The 26,939-nt window shown below is 36.1% G+C and overlaps 1 protein-coding gene across 28 annotated transcripts in view; it reads left to right on the top strand.

Annotated features, from left to right (window-relative positions):
* Window positions 1-26,939, top strand: part of KCNMA1 (potassium calcium-activated channel subfamily M alpha 1) — a 411,380-nt gene that overhangs the window by 211,605 nt on the left and 172,836 nt on the right. For 15 of the 28 annotated variants that reach the window (XM_054276926.1, XM_054276927.1, XM_054276920.1 and 12 more), the window contains exons 4-5: window positions 20,309-20,402; window positions 21,313-21,424. In XM_054276926.1, coding sequence (XP_054132901.1) covers window positions 20,309-20,402; window positions 21,313-21,424 — 206 coding nt within the window. Of the gene's footprint in view, window positions 1-6,278; window positions 6,303-20,308; window positions 20,403-21,312; window positions 21,425-26,939 lie in introns of all 28 variants that reach the window. The other 13 variants (XM_054276930.1, XM_054276928.1, XM_054276929.1 and 10 more) reach the window with 1 other exon arrangement.

Here is a 26,939-nt window from a genome sequence, read left to right as displayed (position 1 = left end):
CTGCTCTAATATCATGTGTGCCTCACTCAAAGGCTGATCCCTGATGAACATTTGGAGCCTTCCTCTTTTCTGTGCACAAACGAAAAACACCCCTCACCCCCAGGACTGAATGCCTAGAGGAAGAACAGAGCAGAAAATGAGGTCCAGAATTTTAGTAAACAAGCAGACAGCTACGGGCTAGTGGTAAAATACCACAGAAATGGGAGGGAAGAAATGGAGTATATTTGGCAGAATGACAGCATTTATTTAAAGGCAGATTTTTCATTCTCTGAGTTTCAGATCTAAAAATTGGCAGGCATTACACTGGAGATTTGCTTTTTCTCAGCATCTTGAAAAGCAGTCTTTGGAATGATATACTTTTTGGCATTGTCAGAGGATACCAAGTAGGTGATACAGTATGCAAAAGCAAAGTCTGTGAGGTACATACAAGTGCATATGTAGTACTTAAAAAAACCTTTCATGAAGGAACAGTTGCATAGAAACAAAATTTTCCAAGGGAATATTTCCATGCAATCAAATGTAGTACATACAATGGAAATAGACCTTAGCATGATAGCAGGCCTGCTAAGCAAATTAATATTCTGAGCATTAATATCATGCCATGTGGCTGTAAGATTTCATGCAGGTGCATAGTTGTTTATTTAAATCTTTTTCCTAATAATCACAAAGTCTTGGAAAGATATTTTAGTAGAGGAGGAGAGGGATTCAGTGGTGGCTTATTAAAATAAATGAAGATCTGTTTCTCTTTCAAAGTACTGATTTGGGTGAAGATTTAAAACTCATAACCAAAAGAAAAACAGCAGGTGGGAACCTGGAGTTTGGAAATGCTAACTGCTGGTACCACTGTCCTGGTATGTTGATCAGGATATCAGTTTCACAAGATAAGTATTGAGAAGTTTATTCATAGCTCGGGCAGAACTATTAATAGAGATGCGTCCCCTCTCTGTACCTCTGCACTTCCTAAAGAGTTGCTGCTTTGCTGCAGGGAACAAGGGCAGTGTTACCCCTGCAGCAGCACACTGTCGCTGTGGAGAGCGTGACACAGCCTCACCAGGGTCTTGTGTGACAAAACAGAGAAAGGAATTGACTTCTCTTGCATTTAGAGGGGTATGAAACCAGTCTATCCTCTACTCTCCTCATTCCTTGAAAATATTGTGGGGAGTAGGAAGGGGTCTGTGGTACTTCCCTTGTTTACTTGGGTTCATCTTCTGCCTCCTGCAGAAGATGAGAGAGAGCTCATGCACTCTCCAGAATTTTGGTTTGAACGATGGGCAAAGCAGCCTCCTGCTGAAGAGAGAGCAGAACTGGCTCATTTACTGTCTGTGCTGCCATCTGAATACAACTAGTAGTTCTATGAGGTTCAGATTCAGCTAGGTCCTTATTCAGAAGAGATAAAAGGAAGATAGTATTCCAGCTAGGAATTTGACTGTTTGTTGGCTGAAACACATGAGATGGAAAGGAACCAAAGGGTGTGGGGATTGTGTCAATGAGTGTTCAATAGGATTTGGGCGTGCCCTCAGTGCCTTCATTGTAAGTTCTTCTAAACCTTCTTGTTCACTTTCATGTCTGTTCTTAGAAATCAAAGTCATGTTGAATTGAAGAGTCATCTAAAATTAAGGTATGCTTTATATTTATTCCTTTACAGGACTTGGTCAGCCAGGCTTATCTATTTGTAACTGGCAGAGGAAATATCAAAGGAAGGAATTTAGGCTTCATAGCTAATATTTAAACCATCTGTAGGGATACTTCAAGTAGACTTCCTTGTGCTATCACCAAAGGCAATTTTTTTTTCTAAAGAGGGCATCTTAATGTTCAACTGTTACAATATTTAGTATTTGTTTCAGCAGTCTTTGGGGTGTTGTTATATTTAAAAAGGCCTTAAAGCTATCAGGACATTTTTGTACAGGCTAATTTTCCCTCCAACTTCCTGCCACTCGTTTCCCCTTCAAGGAGTCACATAATCTAACTTAGAATGAAATAAATCTTACAGTGATTTGGTGTATGTGAATCATTGGAAAAATTGTGTCCCTTCAGTACATAAAGTAATTCAAAGTGAAGAGACACATCCTAGACACAAGTTCATTTTTGGCTAAAGTTGTTGCATCTATAACAAATCCAGATGGTGGTGGGAGAATAAAGGAGGAGTATTAACCTGTAATGAGAGCTTTTTACCTTAACAAAAAAAGTGACAGAAAAAGTCTCTTCACAATAAAAAAAATACATGAAAGCATGCTTTATACATTTTACTCATATTTTTCAAAGGTTTCCTGCCATCCTCGTGCTGGTTCAATCTAGGACTCAGAGAAAGGCTGATCCTCAGCATGAAATGTTCACCTGAAAGCTGAATCCAGCTTTTACCCAGTTGCTAATTTCTTGGAAACCTAACATCCAATAGAAAATCTGCTATTCATTTGAAATGTCACATTTCTGAATAAGACACTAGTATAGAAACCAATATGGAAACACCATTACCCACATTTACTCTTTTGTTTCTCTAACACATCTTAATGATGCAAAGGAACAGGCAAGGATAGAGTTCATCAAGAGGTAGCCTCATTCATTGGGTAGTATTAAAAAGCTTTGAAAAATATGAATAAAATGTGTAAAACATGCTTTCATGTGTTTTTTTATTGTGAATTTATTGTGAAGAGACTTTTTTGTCACTTTTTTGGTAAGGTAACTAGGTCTCATTACAGGTTAGTCCTCCTCCTTTATTCTCCCATCTAGAACCATCTAGATTCCATATAGATGCAACAACTTTAGCCGCTGGATTCTGATACCACTTGCTGTGTCCTTCTTTTCCCTGGTTATATCAGCACTCTATCCTTGCCAATTGTTTGTGTAGATATGGTTCTTCCAGAGGATGTGAAATGCTTTAACTTATTTTTAAAATTCCCTTTTGCAATGTTTACTTTTAATCTTCTAATTTTTTTTTCTGTAAAATATTTAATAAATTATAAAATCAATACATATGCAATGGTTGTGCATGTTATCTCAAACACACATTCTGCAACGGCAGAGATTTGAGCCTGTGCTTTAACATTAACAGTTAGTAGTATTTGTTGTGCTAATTCACTTACATGGAACTGCTTCAAGTATGGAATCACATTAGAGAGAAAATCCTGGGCAGACAGGGGCAAACTGTTGTGTGGTCCTTAGATGGTGTTTATAGGAAGAATTACACCATTAGGGATATAGTGCGCTTTGGTTTTTTTTCATTTTTTTTCTTTTTTCCTTAATGTGAGAGAAACTGGCTGGGAAGGGAGTGAATTTTGGAAAGGAAAAGTAATGGGCTTGCTTGAGGTGGGGACAGAAGTGAAGTAAACAGCTACAGCAATCAGGATAGGCTGGTGTTATTCCAGCCTGATGTGAAAGGATGACTAAGTACATGCATTGTGGACTCTTTTAGCATGATATCTCAAGGCTTGTCTCAAGGCACTCTTAGTTCATAGGAAATAAAGCTTTTTCTCTAAACCAGCTCTCTGTCATAAACATGAATGTCTGATGCAAATTGAACAAGCTTTGCTGCCTAGAGAAAATTTGAAACTTCAGTGCATTTGGTTTTGTAGCTAAAATGCAGTGCAATGTAATTGTTGAAATCACCACAGGTTAATGGATATGAATCCTGTCACTCTGTTGTTCCAGGAACTTGCTTATGTCCATCTTCAGTCAAATAGTTCATAAGTCTTATTAACTCACTTACCTCGTTAAGTGAAACCAAGTCCTCAAAACAGAAAGCTACAACTAGGAATTGGATCCGTTGTTTTGTCAAACTAAACTTTCCCAGTAGTTGGTTTATCAAAAGGCGTTTTATGTTCAGGGATTGGAAGGAATTGACTCCAGGGCTAAATATCCCAGAAATTTAGTTACACTTGATAGTTCTGGTCATTTATTTTAAATAGTACACTATCCTTCATAATGATTAGGTTTTATAATTTGCAACAGACTTATATGAACTATGTAGAGTTTGTTATGGCCTTTGGCTACAGCAAAAGAGAGAAATTCCTGCTATTGTAGAGTGTTAGGATATAAATGAGTTTGATAGGTTCTCTCCAGCTGAAGCAGGGAAACCTTTCTAACATGAGGTTGGTTCTGAGCTGCAATCTGAAAACAGATGAATCTCTTCTTACACCTAATAGTTAAATCTCCAAATGAGCTGGTTTTATAGCTAAAAATCAGTGTAGGACAAACTGTTGAGTAAATGTATGCTAAACTGTAATGTAACCTGATGATTGGAGATCCTTACACTTGGAGCTTCTATCATGCTCTGCTGCATTAGTAGCAGATACCAAGGATGATTCTTCTCCTTTTGTGTTTACTATGTTATGGTCATATTCACAGTGATGACATTGTAGAACTCAGACCAGCTTTGTGTTCTGTGTGAATCTCAAGGATTTCTCTATCATAACTAAATGAAAGATGACTGCTGTATTGTTTTTATTGAGAAAAAAATTAAGGACTGCTTTTCATCTTCTTGCTGAGTCAATGCTTTTCAAGTTGCATAAGAAAGAGTCTTCTATTTCCACAGCAATAGGAAAGTGTCCATATATAGTATGTATCATTTGTGTGATACATACATATATGTCATAGTACGTACTGTGTATGCCACAATTCCTGACTGTACTGGAGCTATTTGAATGGTACACTTTGGAAGTCTGCGAGTTCCAAAATTTTTGGGCTCCTCATCTGCTTGCATTAAACAATTTACTGGGTTTCTGGCTTTGTCAGCAGCGCTTTAATTGCTCTTGACTAAGTAACCTCCTTCTCAGGTGATAACATTTGCATGCACTGTGCAGCAGTTTGTAAGGGCATATCTGTACACCCAAGAAGATATTCACATGTTTAATAAGCAACTAATGAAAGATTCTGCTAGCCTTGTTAAATAGCACACAGTGGCCAAAAGTGGTATGAGTCTCGACTGCAAGTTCTGTTTCTTTGAAAAAGTTAAAAGTGTTTGTCTGGAAAAAGAATGTGAATTTCACTATGTAAGAGTAGTACAATTGGAAGTTTTATATCTGGAATGAAAAATATAGAATTTTTTTTACCTGTCAAATTACAAATATATTGACCAGTTTCTCTGCAAATATTCTAAGACATTTCAAGAGGCCAGAAAATTATTTCTACTGTCAATTATTTGATTTTATTTTAATCTAAGTTTCTATGACAATTTAACAATGAAAAAACTATTATTTCACAAAGTGCTAGTATATAAAAACAAAGATAGCAAAAGTAATTGTACTGCAAATGGATAATAGATTCTATTAAAAAATCTTATACAGTAAGTGAAATTTAGTTTTCTTTTTAAAGCTCTTTTTTGATGTTGTGTGAATAGCTATCCTGCAGAAGTAGTTTATATATTTGTGAGCATATACATTTAGGGGTAATTAAGAAAAATTGCTTGAAAACAATATACTTATTGAAAAACATGGAACAAATCCTTTTGTAATGGAACACACATAATAATATGTTACAATGCTACAACACAGGGTAGTACCTCAAGTGAATGCTACAATAAAATAAATTACCTGCTCAATTAGGTCTTTCTGAGCTCTCTGGAATGAGGCTATGCAGTACTGTGCCCAATGTACATGATTTAGAACAGGCTAGGTGGTCACTCTGTAATTCCAGTCATGTTGTTGTGTTCAGTGCAACTGTGAAGGTGAGTAAGGTAAAAGCAATTCAACTCAAGTTCTGAAAAAAAACTGCTTTATTCAGCAGAGATGTCTTTTACTAGAAAAGCAGCAAAAGGTGACCAAATAAATCACCCATATCAATGCATCCTTTTTACTGTCCATATTCATTTAGTTTGGTTGATTATGCATTCAAATCAGTGAAGCTTGTGTTTTTGGATCCTGTGCACTGCATTGAAAATTCACCTCTGCATATCTGTGTTTTTATGATCTTTAGTTATTCATCAATGATTGAACACATTTGACATTTTGAAGTTGCTCTGTATCTCATTATTTCATCTTTTTTTCTTCAAAATATACTGAAAAGTCAGGTTTGCTTTGAAAGCTCAAGTGAAATTATTTCAAATGAAATAACAAATGCTTATTTAAAAGAACCAATTGGATTTCAGACTGGTTACTGTAATTTATAATTCCTCCTCCTTCTTCTTGTTTCTCATCCTTTTTGTCCTCCTTTCCAAGCATCTTCTCCCCCATCCCTGAGTAATACTGGTGCTATGTACAGTATTTTGTTTACAGTAGTATAAACATTCTCAGCCTGTGACTTCATTGCTGAAATAACTCACCTCTTTCATATCAACTCTTACCTAGGAGCCGTACAGCAGACTCATTGATGTAGGTTTTTTTCTGCATGGCAGCCCAGGCCAAGCTGGTTTCATTGCATGATGCAACTTCACCTTTTTGGTTGTCTATGGGATTAATTATAATCTATTCTTGTATTGCCTGTGCATGCCAATGTGTTTACATAATGATGTATACACTGAATGCAGTTTAGAGCATTAAGTGCATGAAGTGGAATTAAAAACAAAACCATAACATTAGAAAGTTTGGGCAAAAGTAAATTATGCTTATCACTAACTTTAGTTAAGCTATTATAGCATGAATAGGGCACAATATGTATCAGGTCTATGTATTTAAAATTTCCAGCATATTACAGTAGTTTATTGACTAGAGGGACAATTTTGGTGTGGTCAAGATGTGAGGAGGAAAGGATGTACTAACTACCCTCTTGTGACAAGGACTGAGTGGTGCCAGTAGTATCAGAAACACAAACCTTTCCCTGCTGTCAACTTCAGCAGCAGGTGACAGTGAAAAGAGGTAAGATTGTAAATAATATATTCTTGAAATTCAGAATTTAGGATACGTTTTAACTTCAATAGGTTTTTGGGATTTTAAATGATAAATAACCTGCAAAATAATTTAAAATTTATTGATTTACAAAACACATGGTGGTATTCCATATGAAGAGTTGTAACCCTACTTGAAATTTCCTTTACAAATGACATTGTGACAATTCTAACCAACCTGTTATTCATATGTTCTTAAATGTATTCAAATGAACCTTTCATCAGCACGGTATAAGACATGATTGAATTTTTATCCTATTCTTTCCTGATAAAATGATGAAACAGCAGTCTGGGAAGTGACTTGAAACATTGTGTGTGAGCACAATTTTTCTAGTGCTGTTGATCAGTGCAAATGTTTAGTGTATGCTTGGAAGTTACAATTTGTGCACCCTTTGGTGTCAGAATTAATGCACAGATTTCAAGTTAATATTCTTCTTGATGAATAGGTTGTATAAGTTTAACTTTGAGGGCCTATAATATAGAATGTCATGTTATTTGAAAAGTGGTCATATAGAAAACAGATATATATAAAGGAAAATATGCTCTTAGTGTGTATGTTTAGGCAGGTAACTTAATGAATACATACAATATTTTTAAGTAGTACAAAAGAGAAGTAATTTCTACAGCTGTTGTCATGCCACCCACATGCTGATACTATGCTTCCCTAAGAATGGATGTTATTCAGGATTACCTAGGATTTAATTTTTTATATTATTCTTGAAGTCCATATGTAATGGCAGGGTTTTTTTTTTTTTCCCATTACAAAGAAGGAAAGTTCTGTTAGTACTCTAAACCGGGTCTGATATGTTATCTACACAGTAACATGAAATTCTTTCTGCTCTCAATGCAAATGGGATTATTTTACCAGTCCTTTTGACTTCCCAGTAGCTCAGTGTGTAAGTTCAGCTGCACACCTGTTCTCTTGTGCACAGCAGCCAGGATACAAAGGTGGTGGATGTTACAGTGCAAGCCATTTTGAGAGGTGTTAGGTAAAAAAGGCCACTATGTATTAATTTTAAACTCTACTATAATCCTCTTCTTATATTGATGTAAAGTACTTTTATATCAGGATTCTCATAATTGATTTTGCAACTTCTACAGCTGTAGGCAGTTTCTTATTCCATTTGTTAACGGAGATAAAGTTACTGCTGTAAAAGAAAGGCATAGTGTCATTAATCTGCCTAAAAGCAGCCTTGTCTTTCGCATTTAGAAAAACCACTGGGTGAGACTGTCACTCAGGCTTCAGGATAATTTTTTCTGAAAGTTTTAAGTATTTTCTTAATTTGTTCTTTTTTAAAACTTCTATTATTTTGCAAAGTAAGTGTGGCTATTCAGTGAGTCTTTCATAGCATCAGCATTTTGCCTTAAGAATATGGTAGTTGCACTTAAGCCAGTGGTGGTAAATAATCAGCTCTCCCAGCTGCAACAGCTGTGACACAGGCTTTTCTGAGAAGGAAAATTTACTAGATTGCAGTTATGTAGATGTGGAAATTAAACCACAGCAGAGGAGTTTATGGGTAGAGAAATGTATAATGTGTTTCACTGGTTAAAGGTACATGCAATTAAGACTCTTCAGGGGTCTAGGTTAAAAAAAAAAAGGAAACTGGTAGAAGGGATTTTCATGACTGTTAATGTATGCTAGGAGTGAATGTGGCCTTGATTGTGCCCAGAGCTGGTTCAAGGCAGAGGAATTTAAACAGCTCTACTGTAATGCTCAGGGTATAATCAAAGCCATCATGAATGGTTACTCTTGGTGGTTGGAAGGTTTTTTACTTCAAGTCATCTGTTCAGTATTGCTAGGAAAATGTAACAAGTACACAAATACAGGCTTCCTTGTGGCAGGTTACAAGGATATACTACACATCTCATAGTTTGCAAGGGGAGCAGCTGATCTGCATGACCTGAGGTACCCTAAATGTGCCTTAGGGGTTAATTGAGCAAGGGTCTCCAATAAACCTTTATGCTGATGGGGTAGGTAAGGCTAAGAGGTCCTCAAGAGGAGCAAGAGGGAGAGTCTGAAATTATGAAAATTTGTTTGGGACTAAAATATCTTTCAATTTTGTTTAGATTTTTGGAAGGAATTTACATGGCTCATGTTATGCCTTCATTTGAAATAGGAAAAAATATATCCTGCCTGGTGTAACTGCGTATTAGGTCTGCTTTAGGATTACTTTTAACACAATGTGACTAGGTTTTATTGTGTTACTAATAGATTTGGATCATGCTGTTAGATAGCCTGACCAAAGAAGCTGATCCAGGAATGTAATGTCAATTTTCTAGCACTTTGCAATACTTCTGACTTACATTGCTCATTTACATTATTCACTGTTGTTAAAGCCAAATAAGATACTTTAGGCTGAAGTTTATTTCTACTCAGTAAAACTAGAGAGTAGCCAGATATTTTTCATCACAATATCACAGGAGGGAATTCTAGAAATGACAGACAGATGAATGAACTGTAAATATTTTACACTCCAGTTTTTCTGGTACTCTTGTAATTTTCAGTTAGAATGGTTGAAATAAGACTAAATTTCATAGGACAACAGTATTTTTTTAATAAGTTGCAGTATGTAAGCTAGCAAGAAATGTATGGAAAGTACATTAAAAATCATCTGTAGGAATCAGTTATGCATATAAAACAGAAAATTAGAGTTCTGTTCTTTGCTAATATCCAAAAGAAAAATATTAATTTCTAATCAAAGAGGATAGATGGAGAACATTTTAATTTTGTTCATTGTATATATTTTTTGAAATAATTCAGTCAGATGAGGGAGAATTTTAAAAGTTGGATGACAATATCTAGAGAATAATCAAAGGCACTGAGATGGAGGAGTAGTTGGAGCTGGAAATGCATGATGATGGTGGGCTGTTGAAAACTGAGTGAGGAAAGTGGACAGTAAATGTGAAAAGAACTGTTAGGTAGCTTTAAGAGATGGCAGCTGCAAACAAATAGAACAAGGAATCTCAGGAATTCATTCCTGCTGCAAGGTAAGAGTAGCTATAGATAAATTTATTCAAACAGGCGCTTATCTAAGAGTTCTGTGGTTTGTAGGCCCTCTCCCAAAAAAAGGGGAAATTTAAGAAATATCTTAAAGATCATTTTGTTGATTAATGCAAATGCAAGGACTGTAAGTGGTCCATATTAGCCAGGCTGAAAAGTATTTACTGTTTTAAAATTCAGAGATTCACCATCTCTCCAAAGAATGTACTCCAGTGTTTATCTGTATTTTATAAATGAAAAGGTTTTATGCTGCTGATATACTTTTCACTAACCTTATTAATTTCCATTTGTCAGTCCAATGTCAACATGGAAAGAGTAGTAGTATTCATATGACTTGCTAGCATGTCACCAATTTTCTCTTTTCTGGGGCAAGTAGCTACAACTTACTACTCCTAGATAGACTTTGATAAAAACTATTAGGTAACAATGAGACAAGAAGTAATAGAAAGATATCATTATCTAGAAGATAAATTATTAAGATTGTCGACTTTAGTAAATGAGGTATGCAGTTCAACCAAATCCTTTCATAATGCAATCAGTATAAGAGATAAAACTGAAGTGGAGTATTAAAATTTGTCTAAAAAGTAAGGTTACTTGAAACAGTATACTCATATTTTTTTCTTTGAGAAGTTAGTAGTCTCACACAAAATCCTTTTTATTAAAATTAAATCCTTTTTATTTAATTAAAAATGTGATCCCAGGCATTGTTGTGCTGTCATTTTCCTAGAATTGATTTGTCATCAGGGAGATTGTTTTGTCAAGGTAATGTCATGCTATTTTTAGTTGCCAATGTTCTTGATGAGCAATTAAGGAATGTAATGCAAAATAAAATAGTAAGCTCTTTCTACTTATTTATGTGGTTCTTAGCAAATGTTTTCAAATTAAGTTATCTTCGGATGAGAATCTTACTGGTGTATTTTGAAGGAAAGCCCCTGCTCTGTCTTTTATATACTACTGAAAGAAGTCATAAGTTACGGAGAAGGATTCTAGGCCATTCACTTAAACCACTTAAGCTGTTATAACACTGAGCTCCTGGGTGTTTCTCTGTTCTTCAGGGACCTTCCTTTCACTTCTGTTTGAAAAATTAGAAAAGACACATACTGCAGACAGTAGTGAATAGCCACACATCCTGAGGAAATTATTATGCTGTTTTCAGAGTGAGCAATATATCCCAATAATTCAATATAAAATTTTAAGCAATTTTTTTTTATCATACATAATTTTGTGTTTCGCCTGAGGAAATTAGCTCAGCTCAATTTGATTTTGCTTGAGTGCTGTAGAACATTGGCTTGTGTTTTACTGGGGAGTCTGTGAAAGAAGCATCATGTGCTTCAAATTAAGGGCAAACTTGAAAAAGAGAGATTGAAACTGACAGCATTATGCTGAACTTTACAAATTTTTTTAATTCATTTGGGTAAAATAATTGTTGTCAATGTTACTTGACTGTCACTTGGTGTGTTGCCAATTGCAAATAGCTCTATAAATTTGGTAGCATTAGATAGGCATCAGGAAAGCAGACCTTTGTTCTGCAGTTTTACCAACTAAATTTGCCTCCTAATTTCGTATGTGAATGTTACAGAAGTTAAAATTAAGAGCTTCTTTTTTCTTTCTGACTGGAAATCTACAACTATCTTAGTTTCTAAATGGATTTAATTTTGCATTAAAAACTGCCAAGTCACAGCATTTAAATATATGTTTAAATTTTAAATAAATTTCAGTCAAAGGGGAAAATAAGAGCAACGTAAACTCTTAAGGCCCATTCTTTATGACATGATGCTGAGAAGTGAAAGGATCAAAAGAAAAAAAATCTCTGATTCTGAGAAAAACATTTACTAAAATACACAGTTGTGCCAATTTAGTACTAATTGATCTGGTTTTGTTGGTTTTTTCCTTCTGATATTGGATTTTTTTTTTGAAGGACGATAGGGAAACCTGTTAATTTTCCCCAAATTAGTCTGAGAGCTTGCCAAGGTTTCCTCCCGAGGTATTAGGGAGATTGCATAGAAGGACTTAGTTGTAGAAAGCATTTGCAGAATAGATGAGTCATGATGCACTTGTTTAATTAGGTTAGAAATAGAAGGGTAATATTCTAATGCCAGCTTGTGGTCTGTCAGACTTTAAAGAATAGTAGAAGATGTTGTAATAGAAGTTAGAAATGGGAAATAAGGACAGACATTTCAAGTGTTCTTGCGTTTTGTTGTTTTTTTTTTTTTTTTTCTGAAAAGCAGAGTGCTTGCAAATTATAAAGTGTAGGTTAAACACAGTGTAAGAAATCTTGGAAGATAGCTTTATTTCATATTATTCAACAGTTTTATTTTAATCAGACTTCAATTTTACTTATTTTAAAATTGAACAAAGAGGATTCTGATGGTTGATGTAGTTCAAAGACTGCTTAGTGTGTATGAGTCTAAGGTCATCAAAGTATTTTCAGAATTAATGTGCATATCAAAGTGAAGAGGGGACACCACTCCATGTGTATACTGCAGAAATGGAGATGGAAACCAAGATAGTAAAACAGAGTAACCCAAAATAAATTCATTACGTGCTGAAGTTGAGGGGGTTTTGTGAGTGGAAAGACAAATATGGTTTCATCCATTGAACAAAGGAGAGGCAGAATTGAGAATTGGCAAAGTACTCCAGGATTTGACAATGACACACTTCAGGAGCAGAAAGTTCACTCACTCTCTGTGTGTATAGGAGAAACAGCTAAGAATTTAGATGTAGAAGGTTGAGTGGTCAAATAGGATTTAAATGTAAATAATATAAGAAGATACAAGAAATGATTGCAACATCATCCTCAGCTATCAGGCCATAACTGTCTACAAAACTTGGTGAGAAAGGGATCGCTTCTCCCTCACTCAGTAGTTCCAGGTGCACAGAAACTCAGAAAAACATCTCTAAGCAGGGATGTCACGATCCCATAGAGTTTTATGGACCCAGGCCTTAGGGATATGACAGCAGATTATGAGGCACTTCTCCTACAGGCCAAGGGGGTCTTCACCTTGCCTTGAGCAGTGCCTTGTTCTGGTGATCCAGCTGTCTGTCCTTCCTCCTTGGCAAGGAAACCACCTTCACTCTGCCTGCACTTCCTGCAGCACTAGCTGAAAGTGCCGGCAGCAGGAGCTCCCCAGAGGTGCCCCACGTCATGGCAAGGGACAGTGAGGGAATTCAGACTTGTGGTCAAAAACTTTATTGGTGCCATGACTCAAAGAAGGGCTTTCTAAACGGAGATGCACTTAACAAGCATCTTGTGTTGAGAAGATGAATACAGATACGGTGAGAAAATAAATGTTTTTCTTACTGTGGGACTCACAGGGTTAGTAAGTGAGGAAGCTGCTTGAAGTAAGAAAAAGTATGTTATGCTCTCTGTCCCTTTTAAGGTGTTTGACATCTTTGGTTCTAATTAAGTCTTGGTGATTTGCTGTAATTATGATATTTGTTCCCCAGGGTATATATCTGATGGACATCTGTGCTGTTTTGCAGTTTGTTCATGCCTGTTTCAGTAAAGAAGGTTTTAACTGCTTATTCCCTTCTGCTCTGTGTGACTAAACCATAAAGGAGTAAACCCTTCTGCCTTGAATGAAAATTGCTTTTACTAAATGATACAATGTGGCTTTTCTATAGTTTTACTTTAGTACTACATCACTGAAACAGAGTTTAAAATCCTAACCATAAACAACTTATTTTTCTTTTTTGCTGTACTGTTCAAAATATGTGTTAAAGGATTATAAACAGACACTACTGTATCAAAATTGTGCCAAATTTTTTTACTCTAAACTTCATAAAATTTGGTTTGCTCTAGAAGTAAATTGGAGGGAATTCAATATTAAAGAGGAGCTTCCAGTAAAACAAAATAATTTGAAAAAAATCCCACCACTTTAAGCAGTTTTATGTACAAAGAAAATTTAGATGCCCAAATTGAGATAGTAATTGCATTGAAATACAATTGGAAAGTGCAGTGAGTAGAGTGTCAAATGATGCAATACTAATGAACTTCTACATATTGAGTGGTTTCTCTTATTTATTTATTTATTTGTGTTATTTATGTTTTAGCAGCATCAACTGGTATTTCTGTACATAGCTATAATTTCATTTTAAAATTTACTGTCCTCAATGGACACTCCTGATGGAAAGTGCACATTTTACTGTCTTTTCGTATAATGTCTTGTTGTGCACTCTAAAAACTGTCATGAGTACAGGAAATAAAAACTTCTTTTTCATATGATTTTTCATATGATCACTACTTTAAATTTTATATTTTATTGATATGAAATTAAAAATATTTTTATCTTGTTTCTGTAATGGATTTGGCTTTTCTTCCACCATTCAAAAAGCAGATTCACAAAAATTGAAATTGTAAATTAGGAAAATTCTCTGAATTTCTAAAATTTTCCATATCTTCTTAAAGTTCTGAAGTTGTAGCAGCTGTAGTAAGATATTAACATCAGTACTTAATTGGTTGCACTACAAGTAATTTCTTCTGTGGCGGTTTATGAAAGTTTTATATACATATCTTCAAAACACTTGACAAAATGCAAGATTAATAGATTAATATGTCTTAAAATAAACATTTTCCCTTTTTTAAAAAATAAAATTATACACAGGTAAGGATTAGCATCCATCTTAGTCTTTGCATGCCTTGTCATTAAAAAGTAAGAGAAAAAGAAAAGGCAAAAAACCATTAGGAGCAGACGGACACGATGTGCCAAAAAATAAAACAGTCCACTTCCTTACCTAGGAAGAACTGTAAATTGCATATTGTGTAGTTATTTCAAGTGCTGAATTGGGTGTACAAAAGCTTTCCCATCATTGTGGGGAACATTTAACATAAAATTGTCCAGACAGCTGTCACTGTGATTGCAGAGCTGGTGGAAAGTCTGAATGACTTTCCTGGAACTCCTTCTCCTTATTCTGTGTGGTCATGATGGCAGTGGCTGCGCTGGGACAGAGGTTGGTAGTTCTTACTAAGGCCTTGATCTGAAGTTTGCAATGGGCTTTACAGCTCCTATCAAAGGTGAAAAGATACAGTAAAACCACTCAACTTATTTTCAACTGTGTTGCAATTTCAAAAATCCTGGAAAAATCTGAAGGCTTCTGTGGGAATTTTCATATTAATATACTCACAGAAGCAATTTCAGAAAACATTAAAAAGCATTTTTTGCTCTCTCACACTCATTTTATGACTATTGAAGGAGTAATTCCAGTAGAAACATTTTGATGCATTACAAACATTTTAAGCCAAACAGAAATAAGCAAGAATAATAAATACATGATATAAACTGGTGGCAAAAATAGTTCTTTAAGCAGCAGTAAGATCTTTTGAATTGAAGTGACAGGTTGTGCAGCATGTGATAAAATTGTCGTGCACAGTGTTGACTTCAATGCTGATTGCAGCAAAGCTTTAAGGATGCTGGGAGCACCTTGTCAAAGTTTTGCAGGAAATATGTAAAATTAAATGGAATTATTTTGTTACCACTCTTGTAGTCACTCTTGCTCATTGAAGTAGTTTATGCTTATTATAACTGTACAACTGGGCTTCATAGCTACTAGTTTTGTTGTAAAAATTGTATAGATAATCAAAGATGCTCTTTCAAAGTGCTTAAAAATATTAGAGAATCATAGAATCATTTATTTTAGAAATGACCTTTAAGTTCTCCAATAAACCGTGTCTCTAAGTGCTACAGCTATACATCTTTTAAATACCTCCAGGGATGGTGACTCAACCACTTTCCTAGGCGGCCTCTTTCAACGTGTGACAATGTTTCAGTGAAAAATTGTTCTCTAATATCCAATCTAGCCTTCCCCTGACACAACTTGAGGCCATTTCCTCTTTTTCTCTCACTTATATTCAGGAGAAGAGGTCGGTCCCCACCTTGCTACACCTGTCCCTAGGGAGTGGTAGGGAGTGATAAGGTCCTTGCTGAGCCTGCTTTTCTCCAGGCTGAACAGCCCCGGCCCCCTTGTGCTCCCTTCCCCAGCAGTTCCCTTCTGTTTTACCTCAGCCCCTGGCTCTTTTGCAGTGTGGGGCCCAGAGCTGGGCACAGCACTTGAGGGCTGGCCTCACCAGGGCTGAGTACACAGGGATGGTCCCTTCCCTGGTCCTGCTGGGCATACTGTTCCTCTTACAAGGCTGGAAGCTGTTGGCCTCCTTGGCCAGTTTGGTGCATGCTAGCTCACAGTGAGCTGGCTGCTGATCAGCAGCTTTAGATCCTTTCCCAAACACCTTTAGAGCTGCTCTTCTCCAAGCCTGTAGCACTGCATGGGGTTGTTTTGACCCAAGTGCAGGACAAGGCATTTGGCCTTGTTGAACCTTGTACAATTGGCCTCAGCCCATGGATCCAGCCTGTTCAGATCCCTCTGCAGAGCCTTCCTACCCTCCAGCAGGCCAACATTCCCACTCAACTTGGTGTCATCTGGGAGCTTACTGAGGGCTCACTTAATTCCCTTGACCAGATCATAGATAAAGATATTTGCTACACTCCTTGGGCTCAGCCATCCAGCCTTTTACCCAGCTGGTCCAAGCTATGAGCAGCCAGTTTCTCCAGTAGAATGCTGTGGGAATTGGTGTAAAAAGCTTCACAGCTTTTTCCTCATCCACCAAGCAAGTCACCTTGTCACAGAAGGAGATCAGATTGGTCAAGCTGCACTGCCTTTCATAAACCCAAACAAGCTGGACATGATCCTGTGGTGTCCTACATGGCTCTGTGCTGGCTCAAGATGTGCTCCATGACCTTCCCCAGCACCAAGGTCAGGCTGACAGGCTTGTGGTTCATGAATCCTCTTCCTGATCCTTCTTGTAGATGAGTGTCATATTTCTCAATTTCCTGTGAGGTGGGACCTCTCCAGTTAACCAGGTCTGCTGATAAATGATGGAAAGTAGCTTGGTGAGCATTTCTGCCACCCCCCTCAGTTTCTTTGGGTGGATTCCATGCAGCCCTTTGGATTTGTTCTAAATGGTGTAGTATTTTACTGACCATTTCCCCTTGGATTGTGGGGGCTTCATTCTGCTCCCCGTCTGTCTTCCAGCTCAGGGCACTGGGTACCCAGAGAACAGCTGCTCTTACTATTAAATACCGCAAAGCAAAGCAGGTATTAAGTACCCCAGACTTCTCGTTCTTTGCATTATGTTTCCCCCATGTCCAATAAAAGATGGAGATTCTACTTAGCTCTCCTTCTGTTGCTAATGCATTTCTAGAAGTGTTTTTTTTTTAAATTTTCTTTTATGCCAGTAATCAGATTTAGTTCTAGCTGGGCTTTGACCCTTCTAGTTTTCTCCCTGCATAACCTCACAACATCCTTGAAGCCCTCCTGAGTTGCCTGGCCCTTCTTCCAAAGATGATGCACTTTTATTCCTGAATTCCAGCCAAAGTTCTCTTTTCAGCCAGGCTGATGGTCTTCCCTGCTCATCTTTTTGACACAGAGGGATGGCCTGCTTCAGTGCATTTAAAATTTCCATCTTGAATCATGTCCAGCCTTCCTGGAATCCTTTGCCCTTCAGGACTGCATCCCAAGGGTCTTTCTCAACCAGCCTCATAAACAGGCCAAAGCCTCTGGGAGTTCTGCTGGCTCCCCTCATTATTTCTCCAAAAATCAAAATCTATGTTTTGTGATTGTTGTGCCCAAGACAAGCTCCTTTTGTCACATCAGCCACCAGTCCTTCTCTGGTCAGAAAAACAGCTCTGGTGGGGTTCCTTCCCTAGCTGGCTGATTTACCAGATGTGCATGCCAGTTGTTGAAGTATTGATCCTGCCACTTTTTTTAGCGGGAGGTGCCCATTGCATTTACAGTTCCATCGTTACTGTAAATTTTATCTAGTTATATGAAATCTTTCCTGTCGTTGCTAATATGCTATTTCATTGATTTTTCTCATGGTTTCTTCTGTCCTTTTGTGGTATAAATGTATGAAACCATGCATGGAAGGGGAGTAAAAACAATTCTAATAGTCTGTTGTCTTTTTCAGAAGTGAAACCTTTGCTGCTCTAATGGGGTGAAATCCCATAGGATATGCCATATGATTTTAATATAAACCAGGGAGTTTTATTAGTATTATTGCTGGTCCTGGAGACCCTTGTGCACTACTAAGAAGTACTTACAGCACTTCTGGTGTTGGGAAACTCGATGTAAAGACAAGTTTCAAATTGGCTTCTTTCTGCAGAATTGTGCAATGATAAACATTAGTGGCCCTGTTTTTCTTACAGCTCAGATGTCAGCTACTGGTGAGAAGCAAAATAAGAAATCCAAACTGAAAGTTTAATTTAGAATGCTTAAAATATTTTATAATCCATCTGTGAAAAAATTGATAATTCCTTCAGTGTCACGCCCTTCTGACAAAATCATCATTTGAAATAAAAAAGAAGGGTGCTGTGTTTGTCTTTGAAATGGACAACTTAAATATTGAAAGAGAGGGATTCTCTCTGAAATGAAGGAAGTTTAAAGGATTTGACTAGGAGAAACAGTGGTTTTGGTATTAGATGAACAGAAGTCACAAATCAGAATTGTCATCCATTGGGCTAAGTGTTTTGCCAAAAAAAAAAAAATATTTATCATGCATTAGATAATTTGTCAGATCTTGTAGGTTTTTGTAAAGGACAGTCACAAAAGTAGAGCTGTTAGCTGCAACCTTAGCTGACCTTAATTAAAAATTGCTCTCTATCCTGGTGATAAGCCTCTGCAGTCCATTAGTTTCAGTGAACTTCTCCAGCTTTTGCAGGGACCTAACCCGGAGTTAAGGGCTGGTGCATGGTTGTTGGTTCTGTTCCTCTGTATTTCCTGTTGGTAGGGTGCACTGTGACTCAGTGTGTGCCCTACCTTATTTTGACAAAATCCTTTGTTCTCATTAGTGCCTTACAGAAGATTATCCAGTTGGGTTCTCAAATTACATCCAGTATTTTTGTAGCTAAAACTGTGTTTGTAAATATGGGGTATTGTCTGCTCTCCTGTATGTTAACATATGGCTTCTCTTCCCTTCTGCCTGCTCTTGTAAATCAAATTTATTTGAACTACAACAGAAGTGTCTCATAACTTTAATGCCTTTCAAATAGCCTTTGAAAAACAGTTTTAATACACTTTCCTATAGCACTGAAGCTTCTTAAAATATGAAGCTATTGTACATCAAGGAGAATTTTGCTGTATACATTCATGCATCTAGAGACAGGAGAGAGCATGCTGTAATTAACTTGTTTGACCTGAAATGTATACAAGGAATGGAAAATCTGGCTGCATGTGTAATGACCTGGTGGTCCAGGTAATTTCCTTTATGCCTTAAGTTAGGTACCTGACATTCATAACGCATAGAATCTTGCTTGTTGAGCAGTCTAGCATTATACTTGCAGAATTACTGCTATACTAACTGGTATTATATTCATGTTCAGTGATTTATTTGATCTAGAAAGCCAACAAATTTCTGCTTTTCTAAAAGGAGTTTTCTAGGGCTCCAAATGTTCAAATGATCTACGTTCTAGTTTCCCTCTATTACACTTGTGATGAACACAGGATCATTTGCAATATATGTGTGTATATATATTTATATATGGTGGGACATTATGTATATATAGTATATACATCAACATATATTGGGACATGATTTTCACTTTGGTCTATGACTACAACATTGGACTGTGGCTTCAACAACCTGTTTTAGAAACCTTACAAATAAATCACTGATGATACTTATGGAAGTTACCACCTTCCTTAGTTAAAAGTATATTTATAAAGTACCAGTTTGTATAGAGCAAGCTTTGGATCTGTCCCACTGTCAAATAGAGCATAAAATAAGAAGCTAAAATTTGCAATGGCTGCCTGAGACACACAAGGGTATTTTAATTAACCTGCATGCAGAAATTAACCCTTAGAGTACTGCTTCAAATTCTTCAATTTATTTTGTTATTTAATTTTACCAGTGGGCTATGCTGCTTTTCTACTCAGTTCATAGTACTGTACATAAAGTACATTAAATGGCCATACAAAAAAAAAAAAAAGGAAGTGAGAAAAAGAAAAAAAAATCCAATCAACTTTTTATAAACAAGGGATTCTACAAGACTAAGTACTCCAGGTTGCTAATGGGTAATGTATTCCTAAGCAACTATTTTTTAAAAGGTTTTATGAATTAAAAGCATGTAATGTTTCACTGTACCTGTGTACTTGTTAGGTTTCTTCCTAAAGTATCATAGGTGTGTCCTTTAGAAAGAAGTCAGTTCTTTAAGGGTTAATGTGGGGTTAAGCAATCCTGAGGTATTCTCCTGCTTGTCCTCTCCTAAAGGTATCTGCATGTTAATTCTCAAATATTACCTGAAGAGGTGAATATGAATACTGTATGAATGACTAACTGAATGAATGAAATAGTTCCTTTGAAATGCTTGCTTGTACCTAGTAAACGACTGGAAAACAGAAACCTAATTTCTGGATCAAGGTCTTTAATGAAATGCAAACAATTCTCGGCAGAGTAGAAGCTCACATACTGACAGTTTATTCTGATTTCTTTGTCTTTCAAATAGCCCAATAGAATCCTGCCAGAATTTCTACAAAGATTTCACATTACAGATCGACATGGCTTTCAATGTGTTCTTCCTACTCTACTTCGGCTTGCGTGTAAGTGATTTCTCTCTGGTAGCAGGAGGCAGGGAGGGAAGGCAGCTGCTGTATATGGAGATTGAAATAGAGCATTTTCTTTGAAAGAAAGACAATATCTTCTTTAATGCAAAGAATATGACCATGGTTTTGAAATGTGTAAGTCAAAGTTTTAAGACTTAGATCTGCTCCATTAAATATCTTCATGATACACTCGTTTTTTCCCTTTATTTGTATTTTTACATTTAATGTTTATATAAAGCAAATGTTTCAATTTTTTTTTAATTATTAATCAAATGCAAATGGAAGTTTCACCTTATTTAAGCACGTAGGCAAGTTCTAACTATGATGCCCATGGCATCTAAACTTGCCAGTTTCCCAGGGCTGATTTTGTATTCAGGAGAGAGAAATGACCACATGGTTTCATTCAAAAGCCTGAAGTGCTGCTACAGTCCCAAACTATGCCTTGTAGGAGTCACCCTGCTGATCTCCTCTGGACTTGTAATAATAGGACTCTGTAAACAGCTCTATATTGAGAAATTTGTGCATGATAAGATTACCACCACCATATTTGGTGTGCTGGAACAAAAGTGTTCCAGATGTGCTTCCAAATACTTTATAATTGCCTACACTTTTCTAATATTACTGAGACATTGTCAACAAATGTGGAAAAAGTATTTTTAGCACAGATACTACAACTGATAACATAGATGATCTATCTCTCTAGCTAGACCTTTTATTTTAATCTCAGTGCTATTATCAAGAAATTCGCAATACAGACTTCTTTCCATGTTTTGTCTGGACTGACCTAAAACATCAGTTACTACACTAACTTTTGGATTTAATATTTAATAACAGATACCTGCAATCAGCATGATAATAATCTGATTCTTTCATCTCTTCCCTGCTTTTTTTTTTTTTTTCTTTCCAGTTTATAGCAGCCAATGACAAGCTATGGTTTTGGCTAGAAGTTAACTCAGTGGTAGATTTCTTCACGGTCCCTCCAGTGTTTGTGTCAGTATATTTAAACAGAAGTTGGCTTGGTAAGTAAAATAGTTTAACCTTTAAAATGCTTGTTATAAAATTACTTTAACTTTGCACATTTGGGTGGAGAATCTGTTGATCTTGTGTCATTGTGTAAATAGAAGAATGTTTCCCAAGTAGTTTTCAAAGTGAATTTTAAGCAGAAAGGTGGATTTTGTCAGAAAAAGCACTTACTATATTTGTGTTGTTTTCAACTCTTTAGTACAATCTCCTACTCTAAGCAGTGGAGAATTCCATTTTGGAAGTACTGTGTAACAGCAGCCTGCCTTTATCAAACCATGAATTTGATTTGTCTCAGCTCGCAACCAGAACAGGTGATCTAGATCATTCATTCACTGAACTGGATTGCCATGAATCATTGTCAACAATGAAATCAATATATTCTCATTGCATTTTTTAAGCCACTGTGGCTAAATTTTGAATCCACTGAGGTGACTGATTTGGGAGATACATTTAGACACTTAATATTTTTACTGGACTGCTAGGAATGCATTAGAAAAGGTGTGCCACGTGTAAAAGGGAATGCAAAATGAAATAGAGAGGACACTCAATTAAAAACATCCATAATGTGCCAAATGGAGTTTCCTGTACAAGTGTTATAGGCATTTTCATTGGGAAAAATGAACGTCAAATGTTGTGATTTTTTTTTTATTCAGAGAAAACAGCCTAAAAATGGCATATGTCTTTAGACAACATATGAAACCTCACAGTTTGGCAATTCATTCCTCCAGAAATACAGACACTCATTGTCCCTGAAAACTGAAGAAATTCTTATCTTAAATGTTTCATATGAAAAATAAAATAAACCAGAGAGTCTTTAATAGTCTTTTAACATTTTCATCTTAATACAGAAGTGCAAAGATACAAAAATTATTGATGAAATTTTTTTATGGAAAGAGATCAATTAATTTATAACCACTGTAAAGGTCATATCAGTGGTTATTAGTATGCCAGGGAAGAAAGCAGTAAAACAGCCAGAAAAGATCACTACACATCCTCATATGATTACTCTCTTTATCACATACCACTACTGTCACATATAGAAAACTAAGTAAGGCTTTTTGAAAGAGAAAATGTCATACAGCTCCACATTATGTTAGGAAATAAAATTTAAAAAGAAGGTATGTAAGTAAAAAACATGTTTATCCTTGAAAGAAAATTGCCGATTTCAGTAGCTATAACTTTATCTCAGATTCCTTGCATTATGTGAATTAGAGGGATGGATTTTCACTCCTGTATGGTATGTATCAGAGTTTCCCAAAAACTTTGAGGTTGAAGTCCTTGGAGATTAAGTCTATCTGAGAGAATAAATAGAATCACAGAATCTATTGAAAAGGAATGTGAAATGAGAAAGTAGCAAGACCACAAACTCTGGGAAATGAGGCAGAGATAATTATTTGGAATGAATACCCTTCATGAAAGTGACTGCGTAATTGACTGACTCACGGTGACACAGCAATCCAGCTAACAGTACTGACAGGGATAATGAGAGCGTTTGCACATTTAGCAGTTTCTGCTGCATGGATTTCATAAGTTTTATGTCAGTTTTCAGGAAGAGTTGAGCACTCATAGGGTTGAAAGAATTTCCATATCTCTTAATTACACCAACATCATTTGATCTTGATTTCTTGTTTATAGCCCCACTTTGCCTGTTTCCTTGTGGAGTTCCCCTGAGACATTTATCACCTGCTGGGGCAAAAAACTGATGTGTTTTTTAGTGTAGTCATCTTAGGAATAACATATTTACAATGTTTTAGCTTTGCACCTGCTTCCAGAGGGGTATTCATTTTAGATAAGTCATCCTTAGTGAAATCATTCACTAATTCAGAAATGTGAATGGTTTGGATTCCTAACATAGCTTTAATTTAGACCAGAAAGTTATTTTGATAAGCTGTGATGAAAGAATTTTTAAGTTAATATATCAAAGTGTATTAATGGAGCCTGTATATTCCTTTTTACACCTTTGAAAGGGATGGCCAAATTTACTGCCTGTAGAGCTCAAATCATACATGTAGGTAAATACCCTGGTAGGACTGAGTGTGTGAGTAGAGGGGAAAGGAGTGTGTTTAGACCATATTATTTAGTTTCAGGCTAGATGGCTACTTTGCCTTTTTCTTTTATATAAATATTGTAATTGAGAGAGAGATCCTTCTGCTGAGGGGGATTCAGAACAAATAAGTTGTGGGTTTTGCACAAGTTGTCCCCATGTGTATGTAGGATTAGCAGGGAGGTTTGCCTTTTAGTGAGGCAAAAATCATTAAACATTGGCACATTTTAAGAATTTCTTAATGATTTAGCAGGTTTCCTTTGTGTGCTTTAGATTTCAGGGTCATTAGGAGCCAAAATAAAACACACCATCTGGAATGTATTGTGTATCAGGGTCTTTCCAGTTTATTTCATTATTGATTCATGTCAGTCAGCTGTAATGAGTTCATTGAAGTACTTGGCAGAATCCAAGTTCCCAAGTGGCTCTGAATGCCCAATTCTACAAGAGCTGTCCTGGTTTAACTAACTGACTAGTATCACTATAGACCCACACTTTGAGCAGTATTTTAAAGAAACCAAAGTATCCTAAATGAATAATAAGCTTTGCCTATGGAGCAGTAAGTGCTTACAGAAAGATGTGAAGCATGGCAGAGGACATGCTCTGGATATATCATCTGATCATGTAGAGAAGTGGAAGGCCAGTGGATTTTTTCTCTTCTTATGCTGGCTCAGAAATGCCATCATTCAACTATTGTGCAGCTCTTAGTATGTGAAGCCTTCTCCTTTCCCTGATGCTCTTTTGTATTCAGCTGTTCTTTACATATATTTTTGCATCTTGAAATGCTGTATGTGAATTAAATTTTCAATCAGTATTCATAGAGGACATTTCAAATCTAGTCTTCTACCTAGATTCCAGTTTGCAGACAACATTTGGTATTGAAAGACAGATCAGATTATACTTTTTCAAAAGTTTTCTAGGAATATCAGTATGATCAATGTCTAAAGTAAAGATGAAGGCAAAACAGCACTTCAAACCTGCAAAGTACCAGATTTTTAGATTTGGTAAAGCCTTCAGAAAGGGTTTCTGTGGTATCGTTTTTGTGTGCAGAGGACAGCATAAGAAATGGAAGCACCTGAGAAGAGTGCATTTGGCATATGAAAAGAGCTACATATTATTGACAAATTTGAGGAAATAGAGATAGGAAAGAAATTTTTAATGAATCTGTATAATGTAGTGATGTATAGTGCTTTATCATGCTATATAATAATTTCTTATGTTCTGACTTGAAAACTGTACAGATATGAACATCAGTGTGTTTTTGGATGCTCATTTTCATCTAGATCCCCATGACATTTTTCCAACACTGTTTTGCAAACAGTAACATTTGTGTAGATACTTGCTCATGAGCTACAGCTGTGCTTTATCAAATCATATGTATTGCTTGCACAACCCTATACAAGAAACTTTCTGATAATGGTAGGACAGTTCTCCAGGTGCAGGATTCCACAGAGTGGAGAGACTCTTCCCAAGGGAAGAATGAGTTACCTGTGACTTTGGCAGTGAATTTTAACCAAATTATTTCTGTGCATTGCTGAATTTGTGTATTTTGTTTATAGTCCAAGTAAAGGTAGGCTAATAGGGTTGTTTGACAAAGATAATTTGCAATGGGAGAAATAAGGCATGGTAAATTTTGTTGTTTGGTTTGTTGTTTTTTTAACCACAAAGTTGTCATAATTTGAATATCCTAGCTAAGTTTCAGATTCAGAACTTTTTTCCTTTGGATAGGTTGCAGTCTGAAAAATTGGAGAGTCCTACAAGTTAATGTCTTCCAGTTTTATTTAGTAAAGACTCAATAACACTTTACACACTTAAAACCCCTATTCTATCTTCTGTGATAGCAAAGCCAATTCAAATATCTGAAATGCCTTTAATCATGTACTTGTATGCTTATGAAAAAAGAAATATTGATTTTATGATCTGATTGTATTGAACTAAATTGCCTTGACAGGATTGTATTGTTAGAGGGGGATTTAACATAAGAAATATGATCTTGGCTTCACATTTTCAAGACTATGTGAATGAGGAACAATCGGCCTTAGATTTTGATATTAATACAAAGTTATTAATACAACATAATATATGAATTTGATAGTGTCTTATTATTGAATCACAGAAATTAAAGATAAAAAAGGTCTTTTAAACAATTTTACTTCCTTTTTCTGATCGTATGTTTCATCTGTTCTACTGTACAGAAAATCAAGTGATAGAAACTGTTTGATTCCTATAAATTCTATTATCAGGAAGATTTTTTGTTCATCCTTATTTCCTCACATGCTTTTTAGTCTAAGTTGCTGCTGATGCTGTACTTTTTTTTTCAGAAAATCATTTGAGATGTGTAGTGGGGTAAAGAAGAGAGACAACACATGCAAATATAGACACATGCAAAGCATAGAGAACAAATCTCTTCAGGTGGTGATTAGTGCAGTTTGGGAAGGAGATAATTTTTTCCAGTGTTTGCTCAAATACTGTCCAGGTCCTGTTCGAGACATGCCAATTCATTTTGGATGAGACTTGTGGTTTCAGTATCAATGCCTGGTCAGAGAAGAGTATTTCCAACAACTCTGGTGCAAATTCAGGCTTCTTGTTGAGTCAGAGAATGAAATTGGTTTAGAGATAAATTTGGAGAAAAATTGGATGTGTCTTATTAAGGTAGTTAAGGTGATGGTGTGAAGCGTTCTGCCCATCCAGCAAGTGTTCCTCAAGATGAAGCTTTAGTTAAAAATCTGTAGATTAAAACATTTGTTTTAATATCCTGTAGACTTTCTTGCCATAATCTCTACAGAACAGCTCATCCTGAAAGCATATATGGATCTGTAGAATACTTGATTCCTTTTAGAAAACAGTTTAATGGAATTTAGTTACGCTGACACAAAGAAGCCTTCTGATAACTTGGTTATAGGGATACCACTTTGACTTTGCATTAATTTACTGGATTTTGGTGCATCTACAGGTCGCAAAGCCCCCTTGCTCAGCACCTTAAATTTGCAGTAATTTGCAATAACTTTATCAAGTGTTGTGCATTTCTGCCATCTGTTGGTGGAATTTTTGAATGCACATCAAAATTCTACAACATTTCTTACAAAACTAGCATCTTTTATCCAGCTTTGATGTATTTTTTGGGTCATTTTACTTAAGTTATGCATTATTTTATATATAATGGAAGCCAAATTCTCTAAAACTTCCTAGAAGAATTTTATGTATGTGTGCATGTGCACTGCTTTTATGTATGGTAACATTTCTTTCTACACTTCAAATGACTTCAAACAGGGATCAATGAATTTAATGAAAAGAGTTCAGTGTGCTTGGTGATTTGTCAGTAATCTGTCATTGAATGGACTGTATCACATTGGCATTGTATTGAACACAATATTTTTGCTTTTTTGTATGTCCCCTAATCAGTTCAGGTTTCACAGAGCATGTATGTTTTGATAGGGCCCCAGTTAAAATAATACTTTCTTCCCAACTGG

This window comes from Melozone crissalis, unplaced genomic scaffold (genome assembly GCF_028551555.1).
Source record: "Melozone crissalis strain CALT ecotype California unplaced genomic scaffold, PUWL_Pcris_2 ptg000019l_1, whole genome shotgun sequence".
Taxonomy (NCBI): Eukaryota; Metazoa; Chordata; class Aves; order Passeriformes; family Passerellidae; genus Melozone; species Melozone crissalis.
Note: the sequence above shows the minus strand (reverse complement) of the source record. Positions and strands in the feature narration are given on the sequence as shown.